The sequence below is a fragment of the Trichomycterus rosablanca genome, chromosome 17 (genome assembly GCF_030014385.1).
Source record: "Trichomycterus rosablanca isolate fTriRos1 chromosome 17, fTriRos1.hap1, whole genome shotgun sequence".
NCBI lineage: Eukaryota > Metazoa > Chordata > Actinopteri > Siluriformes > Trichomycteridae > Trichomycterus > Trichomycterus rosablanca.
Window position 1 is genome coordinate 9,435,955 of NC_086004.1, and position 10,545 is coordinate 9,446,499.

At 39.0% G+C, this 10,545-nt stretch overlaps 1 protein-coding gene across 2 annotated transcripts; it reads right to left on the minus strand.

The window, feature by feature from the left end:
• Positions 1-5,063: 5,063 nt before the first annotated feature.
• On the minus strand, positions 5,064-10,545 carry tmem41b (transmembrane protein 41B). 2 transcript variants are annotated; one of them, XM_063012901.1, is made up of 7 exons: positions 10,351-10,545; positions 8,081-8,195; positions 7,812-7,940; positions 7,335-7,428; positions 7,102-7,206; positions 6,666-6,804; positions 5,064-5,521 (listed from the first exon to the last, which is right to left on the minus strand). In XM_063012901.1, exons 1-7 carry the CDS (start codon positions 10,439-10,441, stop codon positions 5,352-5,354), a joined length of 843 nt encoding a protein of 280 aa, XP_062868971.1. In that variant the 5' UTR covers positions 10,442-10,545; the 3' UTR covers positions 5,064-5,351. The 2 variants fall into 2 exon arrangements, with proteins under 2 accessions (XP_062868971.1, XP_062868972.1); XM_063012902.1 differs by lacking the exon at positions 10,351-10,545 and adding an exon at positions 9,998-10,063.

Consider the following 10,545-nt stretch of genomic DNA (forward strand, 5'->3'; position numbering starts at 1 on the left):
GACCAAATAATAAAGGTTCACCTGCAAATTCTAGAATATTTTACAAATCACAGGCTGAAGATTCCAACTGAACCAGCTAACATTTTAGTACTAGGGTTTCTATGTGAGCAGTTACTCTTAATTTTATATGTATTTCCCCTTTACATCTTATTGAGTTTGAATAATTAAATAATTGGATCAGTGGTAGCTCAGTGGTTAAGGTACTGGACTAATAATCTGAAGGATGCTGTTTCGAGCCCCACCACTACCAGGTGGCCACTGTTGGGCCCTTGAGCAAGGCCCTTAACCCTCAATTGCTCAAAATAAATTGTGTACAGTCATAATTGTAAGTCGCTTTGGATAAAAGTGTCTGCTAAATGTCGAAAATGTAAATGGATCACGATAGATCTAGAGCCTTTCCTGGAAACAACCTGGATTCAATCATCTTTTTCTACTTTTGTTGATATTACTGGTGACACTATATGGTCAAGAGTATGTGGACAAATAACCGTGAGCTAGTAAGACATCCCATTCCAAAACCATGGCCATAAGCATGGTGTTGACCTCCACTATGAGAATGCTGTAGTCTACTCTGAAGTGTTGCTGTAGGATTCTCTACCCATAAGAAAAGACCATCGGTGAGGTCAGGCATTGCGAATTGACAAAAAGATTTGGCCTGTGATTGATGTCCTGATGTGCTTTCCCTATGTTATTTAGTAGCGTTAGGGTCAGAGCCATTTTTCATCCTCGCTCTGTTCACAGGGGCACAGTCCAACTGAACCATGAAAGGGTCTTTAAACTGTTGCCACAAAGTTGCTGTCAATAATTTGTACATAATAATCAGCAATTATGTAGCTTTAACGCACGAACTCAGTAATTACGTGTACACATATGTCTGACCATATAATGTATTATAGTTTCAATAATTTAACCATAAATCAAGCATAACTCAGGTTAACTAGGTAAACTATTTTACACATTCCAAAAATATGAGTATATAAACATACAGATAAAATAGCTGCATAACAAAACACGGTAAAAACTAGTTACACCGTAGTTTACAATCAAATCTGACTATACACAGCTTTAATGAATAAAGCATTTTTTCCTTTGATATGTTAATTAGCCAAATTAACTGAAACAAGTGAAAGAAAAACACAATATGAAAAGAGGCTATTACAGGACCCGGGTTGAAAAATCATGCAGGAGAAACAATGTTTAAAATGAAGATGTTGGTATACTGTGCTGTACATTTGCTACTAAAGTGACTGGAAGTTAAATACAGTGTATCACAAAAGTGAGTACACCCCTCACATTTCTGCAAATATTTTATTATATCTTTTCATGGGACAACACTATAGAAATAAAACTTGGATATAACTTAGAGTAGTCAGTGTACAACTTGTATAGCAGTGAAGATTTACTGTCTTCTGAAAATAACTCAACACACAGCCATTAATGTCTAAATGGCTGGCAACATAAGTGAGTACACCCCACAGTGAACATGTCCAAATTGTGCCCAAAGTGTCAATATTTTGTGTGACCACCATTATTATCCAGCACTGCCTTAACCCTCCTGGGCATGGAATTCACCAGAGCTGCACAGGTTGCTACTGGAATCCTCTTCCACTCCTCCATGATGACATCACGGAGCTGGTGGATGTTAGACACCTTGAACTCCTCCACCTTCCACTTGAGGATGCGCCACAGGTGTTCAATTGGGTTTAGTCCATCACCTTCACCTTCAGCTTCCTCAGCAAGGCAGTTGTCATCTTGGAGGTTGTGTTTGGGGTCGTTATCCTGTTGGAAAACTGCCATGAGGCCCAGTTTTCGAAGGGAGGGGATCATGCTCTGTTTCAGAATGTCACAGTACATGTTGGAATTCATGTTTCCCTCAATGAACTGCAGCTCCCCAGTGCCAGCAACACTCATGCAGCCCAAGACCATGATGCTACCACCACCATGCTTGACTGTAGGCAAGATACAGTTGTCTTGGTACTTCTCACCAGGGCGCCGCCACACATGCTGGACACCATCTGAGCCAAACAAGTTTATCTTGGTCTCGTCAGACCACAGGGCATTCCAGTAATCCATGTTCTTGGACTGCTTGTCTTCAGCAAACTGTTTGCGGGCTTTCTTGTGCGTCAGCTTCCTTCTGGGATAACGACCATGCAGACCGAGTTGATGCAGTGTGCGGTGTATGGTCTGAGCACTGACAGGCTGACCTCCCACGTCTTCAACCTCTGCAGCAATGCTGGCAGCACTCGTGTCTATTTTTTTTCTTTCTTCTTTTTAAATTTTTTTTTACCCCTTTTTCTCCCCTTTTAGCGCATCCAATTGTTCAATTAGCATCGTGCTTCCTCTCTGTCTATGCCGAACCCTGCCCTGACGGAGGTGATTGAAGCTAACCCGTATCCCCTCCGAAACACGAGCAGCAGCCAGATGCATCTTTGCCACCCACACATTGACGAGTTTGGCGCCACCTAGCGTTGCATGCGGAGAGACACACCCTAAGGGCACCCTCTCCCATCTCTGTGTAAGCGCCTCCAATCAGCCGGCAGAGAACGCAATCGCATTCTGACAGAGAGAGACCCACATCTGGTTCTTTGTCCCACCCCCCACATGAGCAACCGGCCAATCGTTGCTCATATAGCCACTCAGCTTCGAACCGGTAAAGCAAGGCTGAATTCGATACGACGCTTCTCAGAATCCAGCCCTGGTTGCAGCGCGTTTCTTTTTACCGCTGCGCCACCTGAGCGGCATGTGTCTATTTTTTAAAGCCAACCTCTGGATATGACGCCGAACACGTGGACTCAACTTCTTTGGTCGACCCTGGCGAAGCCTGTTCCGAGTGGAACCTGTCCTGGAAAACCGCTGTATGACCTTGGCCACCATGCTGTAGCTCAGTTTCAGGGTGTTAGCAATCTTCTTATAGCCCAGGCCATCTTTGTGGAGAGCAACAATTCTATTTCTCACATCCTCAGAGAGTTCTTTGCCATGAGGTGCCATGTTGAATATCCAGTGGCCAGTATGAGAGAATTGTACCCAAAACACCAAATTTAACAGCCCTGCTCCCCATTTACACCTGGGACCTTGACACATGACACCAGGGAGGGACAACGACACATTTGGGCACAATTTGGACATGTTCACTGTGGGGTGTACTCACTTATGTTGCCAGCCATTTAGACATTAATGGCTGTGTGTTGAGTTATTTTCAGAAGACAGTAAATCTACACTGCTATACAAGCTGTACACTGACTACTCTAAGTTATATCCAAGTTTCATGTCTATAGTGTTGTCCCATGAAAAGATATAATGAAATATTTGCAGAAATGTGAGGGGTGTACTCACTTTTGTGATACACTGTACATGCAAATAGACTAATATGATTATTTACACAAAATATGCTTCCATATTACAAAAGGTTACAAGGACAAATAAGAATTTCCTGGATTTTTGCATTATTTATTTATAAAGATAAGTAAATAAAAGATATTTAATGATTTCTATAATATTAATACCATGTACACATTCAGTCTAGGTTAAAACAGCTTCTGTGCTCTGAGTTCTGAGGCATTTATCATAGAGGTGCCCTATCCTAAAAAGGAACACGTGGCCTTGAGTCTTTGCTTCTCAAAAGAAAACAGTTTACATAAACCATACACTGAGTTGCAGGGAAAAGATTCACAATGCTTTGCTGCCTCAGGTCCTAAACAGCCTGTATTCACAGAGGGCAGAATGGACAGCAAGAAGGTCCTGGGTTCGATCCCCAGGTGGGGCAGTCCGGGTCCTTTCTGTGCGGAGTTTGCATGTTCTCCCCGTGTCCGTGTGGGTTTTCCCCGGGTGCTGTGGAAGGAAACCGGAGCTACCGGAGGATACCCACGCAGACACGGGGAGAACATGCAAACTCCACACAGAAAGGACCCGGACCGCCCCACCAAAGGATCGAAATGGTTTGACCTGTGCTCATAAGGACATATTAAGCATTGTTCAAAACACACTGATGCGGCACTCGGGTGGTGCAGTGGTCTAACGCACTAACACACAACTCACACATTCTGCCTCAGTCCACACAAACACAGTTGGCGATATTTGGACCTCAGTGTAATCTTGCCAGCCAATCAGAGATAAAGGTTTAATTATGTATATCAATTAAATTAAATATGTATATCATTAGTTATCATCTAAAATGGTCCATCTCAAGCTAAAAACCAAGGGTAAAGTGTAAACTGGTTTCTTCTTTCATTTAGAGTATATTTATGCAGGTTTTCTCAATATTAACAGCATGTTTTTTTTCTTAATCAAAAATACAGAACAGCTTGAAGATAACAAGCCTCTTACTGTGTCCCAATCCACATCATGCTTTACTAAATAAATTAATTTAAAAATTAGTGTGTAGTATGAGTGCCTAGTTTCTTAATGGTGTGAAGAAAATTAATTTCACACACCAATACACCAGCAACACACATCAATGTATTTGTGAACACAGCATTACTGCTCTCATCAGTTCCTGCAGTTACTAATTACAAAGATTATTAATGTATTTACCAGCCAGGACTAAATAATTAAAGTGTTCAATAAATAGATGAAATACACTATTGTGTGTTAATATTTTAAGCAAAATTAAGTGTTAATGAGTAATGAGTGCAGAAATCCAGGTCATTGCAAGACCATCATTAATAAATCAAAACTAGAAAATCTATTTACTCCTGTCCTTCCAGCTCAAAGTTACATAAAATGTTAAATGCAGTCTTGAAACGATTGATAATTTGTAAAGCAGCAGCAAAATCTACACCTTGAACCATCCAGTAACCTGCTGCTACATGAATTTCATCCAAGCCCATCAGCTACTGAGTCTTCATAAATATAAATATCCAGTGTCTAAAGTTACGTGTTTCTGATAAGATCTAGAAGCAGAACCCAGAGCATTTGTACCTTCTACATTCGATTGGCAAGAGGACATAGGGCACTAGGATATGATCACCATGAAGCTGTAGTTTGACCTGGCATAGCAATAAACCTTGGTGCATCATACAGTGACAAATCAGTCTCCAAAACATTTGCATTTCCACTCAAGCGTATAAAATAAACATAGTTTCTATTAATGCAACTCATTTCGAAATGGCTCAAAAAGTATTGCTTTTTAAGTTATAACAAAACAATATCAACTGAACACAGGAACATAAATGCCATACGTCATTGTTAAAAATCTACAAACCTTAGTTCCATGTGGAGGAAAAAACAAAAGCGTTTAAACCCGTCTGAGTATAACAGTTCGGGGCCCATTTGTATCAGTAAAAAGGCCTGTTTTTGCAATTATGACAAAAGGAAGCAAAACAAGATAATGTGAAAGACAATTTGGTGTTGAACTAATCCAACTTTTGCTGCAGCTTTCTTTGGAAGCAGACCGGAAGAATAGCAACCACAGCCAAAACTGCCAGCACTGCCAAAGAATACCAGGACACAGCCTCTCCTGCTGTGGCCAGCTTGTACAGCGTCGTACCCGCATTTATCGCAACAAAAGATGGAGGAGCCACCCCTGTCAGAGAAATAAAAGACCACATGAATCGGTTAGGCATTATTTTTACTTATTTATAAATATTATTTATATTTATTATATATATTAACTATATATGCTACTTTTTTATCCAGTTGGTGGTGTTATATTAATTTTAATATACTTTAATTAAACACAGCAGCAGATCAGCTTCACATTTCTATTTTGTATATTTTGGAAATGTATTTATTTGTTATTTATTTTAAGATTTTTTTCCTCTGAAACATATGCAATGAGGCAATAAGTAACGAAGACATCCAAGTTTTTTTTCTAATTTGTAACTGCATATTAATCTTGCATTTGATGTTTTAGTGATATATGATTGTACAATTTACAGCAGAATAAAGGTTGTGCTGCAGAATCAAGCTGCTACTAACATTCATAATATGGTACGAAATTAAAAACCTTTCTCATATATACTGTAGATTCAAACATGGGTTTACTTGTATGCAACCCAAAACCATTAACTTTAAATGAGTTAAATTATCAAAGTCATTTGTAAACAATGTAAATTAGAAATTGCATGGATTTTTCAAATACAGTGCATATTTCCACATTCTCAGTCATCAGTGGGTGCTTAGCGTATTCTTCCGACTCCTGGTGGCCATACAGACAGCGCGTCTCTAGAACATCCGGTCTTGTTTGGGTCTTTAGGCTTTTAAATGGCTTATTCACTGTCATTCCAATAGTATGCCTAGTGACTAAGGTAATGGACTAGTAATCAGAAGGTTGCTGGTTCAAACCCCACCACTGCCAGGTTGCCACTGTTGGGCCCTTGAGCAAGGCCCTTAACCCTCAATTGCTTAGCCTCTATACTGTAAGTCGCTTTGGATAAAAGCGTCTGCTAAATGTAAAATGTATCAATCCATCTTGTTGCTGACCGCCCTTTACCTCTTTTACCTTCAACCCTTCCAATAATTGTCTTTTTCAATGAATTGATTCTTTATAGAATGTGTCCAAAATAAGAAAGCTTCAGTTTGGTTATCTGAGCTTTTTATTTAACTGCAGAGAGAGTGCCCCAAATAATTTTTTTTAAACATGATTATAGCTAAAGAAATCTTTGTTAATCTTTGCTTTGCTAAATCACAACAATTTTAGCTGCATTAAAAATCCTTGTCAGTCTTACCAAGGAATGTCCCAAAGAAGAAGACTCCCAGAGGCACGTTGATGACAGGGGAGGTGATGTTAATAAACCAATTTGGAAGGAAAGGGGTTATTCTTAAGAAGATGATGTAATTGATGAGGTGTTCTCTGTGTTTATCAACCTGCAGAGAAAAATCAGCAGCATTTACTTAAGCTGGCTGCAAAAGTGTAAAGGATGTTACAAACGAAGATCAGATCTGCAATACACAATACCAATAAAACATGATAAGGCCAAAACAACTTAGCCCTCATCAAATCACTCAGGTCTCTATGCCTGATCTTACTTGCTGCATTTAACATGTGAACTATGAGTAACCAGCATCATCCCAACCTTTAACCTGTTATGAAATACGAAATACCATGCGCACACACACACACACAGTCCGAACACTGCTTGCATGCATGTACATATATCTTACCTGTTGAGACCATTTCTGAGCTTTCTCTGTGAGGTACTTGTAAACCACGGGTCTGCCGACTAAATATGACAACATGTAGCAGAAAGATGCGCCCAGACCTGAACACTGAGAAACAATCATACAGGTAGAACACAATCAAATCTTATTAACATAATTAACCATATGACACATGCATAATCAAATTATAAATTCACACAGAGAAAATTTACCCGAGAAAGATTATTAACACTTACCAGACAAACCAAGAACAAGGCCAAGGGGAAGGGGTACAGATAACCCGATAGTATACTTAGAAAAATTGAACCTGGAATGGCAAATGTCTGAAGACTGAGAGAGAACTGTCAAGGCTAACAACAGGTCTAGGGTTTGAAAAACACATTTATCTAAAAAAAACAATTGCTTATTCAAATTGGTTTGTTTTTTTGGGGGGTACTGATGTGAAGATTTCCTTGTAGCTGTTTGTACTGTAGAATTGTGTTCTGATGGTGTTTAGGCATGAGTAGAGGATATGTTTGATAGAAGTTCTTGATTTACAGAATAGGCAAGTGGGGGCCTGGTCTCCTTTTAGCAGGTGTGTATGGGTCAGTTTGGTGTGTCCTTTGCAGCATCTCGTGTATATACATTGTTCCCATCGTTTTTTGGGGTATTGAGCTTTATCAGCGTTTATGGTAGGGTGGATCTCAAATAGTATTTAAATCGGTAAAGGATACAAAACATAGGTAGCAAAATATGCTAAAAGCACTTGGGTGTAATAGGTGTCCTTATATTTGGAGAGGACGGTACCCAGTGCTTTAGCATCGTCCATGTCTTTTGGGATTTTAATCTTCTCCCTTTCATCTCTGAAAAAAAAAAGAATAGGTTATATGAAGACTTTTTTTTCACTAAAACATTTATAAATTCATAAAATATGCAGCTGAAAACTACATTTGGTCACATTTTGCCAAATAAAATTTAAACTAACAAAAAATAACCCACTTACTCGCTTAGTTCAGGAAAATTTCTGTAAACTAAATACATGACAGAGGCAGCACAGGCAAATATTGAAACCAGGATGAGGAAGGACATGCGTGCAGAACCACCAGCATACTGAGTTCCTGTAGGGATAAAAGAAACCAGGAATTCTTAACTTTCTTTGTCTATTTATTATTAGGTTAACATGTCTTGACATTATATTCTTAAAAATGGCCCATAATAATACAATAAAATTAGAAATATCTTTGAATATCTTGTTGTATTCAATAATTAACAAACAAAATAAAAAGAAAATTAAGATATTTTGGCTAAAGCTGTGTAAGAATGATTCATTATATGGCTACAACTATGTGAAAACATAGTTTAGGTGTTGTAGAAACACCCTTTTGCCAACAAGTCTTTAAAACCATTCCCTAATTCATTGCTTTATCCTATTCAGAATTGCAGTGGGTCCAGTACACTTTTGAAAGGTAGGAAACATCCCAGAAAGGTTAACACTTAACCTAACTTACATGCCTTTGGACTGTGTTGGGAAACGGGCTCTAACAAGGGGAGAGCATGCAAACTCCGAACAGAAAGGACCCAGGCCGATCCACCTGGGAATCAAATCCAGAACCTTCTTGCTGTAAGGCGACAGTGCTACCCACCGAGCTACCATGATGTCTGTCCTTAAAACCATTTTATTTAATTAATAATATACTTCCAACGAATGGAAATAATTTCCAGATATGTGAAAGCTGTTATAGCCACAAAAGAAGAGTCAACGTCATATTAATGGCTATAGTTTAGGAATAGGATGGACCAGCATGGTCCACATGGTCAAGTATAAAAGTTCTTCAGACATCCTGCTTTAAAAAAACATACTATTTATTTTGGATCATTAGTTTTGAGCACAGTCACTGGTAGAGTTTCCTGTGGGTACTCTGCTTTCTGCAGCATCCCAAAAACATGCCAACTGAATATTGTAAAATGGTGCTCTGTGTGAGTATGTAATGTGACACTTCCAGTTAGCATTCCTGGCTCGAACCTAGTGTTTTGTCTTAAGCTCCATACTACAAACACCATAAACAAATGGACAGCACACAGGTGTTACACTTAAGGCCTGCTTGTTCAAATAAGATTGCAACATAACACAAATGTAAGCATGGTAATGCATGGTAAAAAAACACCCGCAGCTCGTCCCTTCAAACCCAAGTCACCAATGTAGAAAACAACACTGCTGAAAAACACTTATTAAAAGATAAGGACATATTCAGAACACAACAGGACATGTTTATAGTAGCAACAGCACAGAAAGAAACCAGTGTGAGCAGTTCTTTTTTCTACTTACAGATGGTCCATATATACACTCATGTCTGTTTTGGAAAAAAAATAGACCTTCTAAAAAGTAAGTGTCAATGTGTAAGAATTTACAAGTGAATCATGCAAATTTCTATGATCGTTAATAATCCTTAATTTAAAACACAATGAAATGTGTATACATGTACATGTATTGTGCATCTATGCACAAAGCAAGGTCTATAAATACATTAAAAAAACTTGTTTATAGAAACTCCAGTGGCCTACACAGAGCCCCGACCTAATGAACTGGAACATCAGCAGGGGCTTTCTTGACCAACATCAGTATCCAGCCATACAAATGCTCGTTTGACAGAATGTGGCACAAATTCCCACAGACATACTTCAAAGTCTTGTGAGAGGTCGTATTGATTTAAAAAAAACAGGTCAAGCAAAAAGTAGGGGGTGACAACCAGCCCAGCGTTCCCCTAACTATAGAACACATTAAACTGTTCGTAAAGTGAGAAGTTCATAGGCTGGAACAGACAGCTTAGTTTTAGTTATCGTTACTATATATAAACACAGTGCTGGTCAGAACAGTCCAAATATACTGATTCATTTAACGCCTTAAGCCAAAAACGCATACCAAGATAATAGTGTCTCTCACTATATGAACTTGGTCATTTTTATCGTTCATACTAAACTGCTTTCTGCGGTAAAACTACGTTTAATATTTAAGCTTAGTTATAATTTAGCTTAAAGTGATTCAGACACCGGTCAGCCTGTGACCTTCTTCTACTCGTATTCCGACAAGACCCGCCTCTAAAAACAGGATTGGTTATGGCTCAAACATTCGAGAACTAAACCAATTGCAACAAACTATTGACATCACACCTACCAATCAAAACGCAAAAGGTGGGACTTTTCGGAATTCGGGTAGGGAAAAAAACATGAACCAACAGAACAGTCAAAGCTAACAAAATTAGCTAGTCAAATTACCTTTGGGAAACTGAGTTTCTTTCGTTGTCGATTCTTCCTGTAACAGAGAAGTGTTATCTGATTCACCGGCTCTGCTTCTCTTCTTAGCCATCTTACTTTACTTAAAATATACTTCAAATTAAATATCAGACGTGGTTCACTGAAGTATGTCTGCTCTTGCTGTGGTAACTCAGCCGGTTAGCTCCATACAGCTAA

Coding starts and splice junctions, on each gene's coding strand:
- tmem41b (XM_063012901.1), bottom strand. CDS start 10,441: ATGGCTAAGAAGAGAAGCAGAGCCGGTGAATCAGATAACACTTCTCTG. Junction 8,196..10,350: donor AGAAACTCAGTTTCCCAAAG/GTAATTTGACTA, acceptor TTATCCCTACAG/GAACTCAGTATGCTGGTGGT. Junction 7,941..8,080: donor AATTTTCCTGAACTAAGCGA/GTAAGTGGGTTA, acceptor TTTTTTTTTCAG/AGATGAAAGGGAGAAGATTA.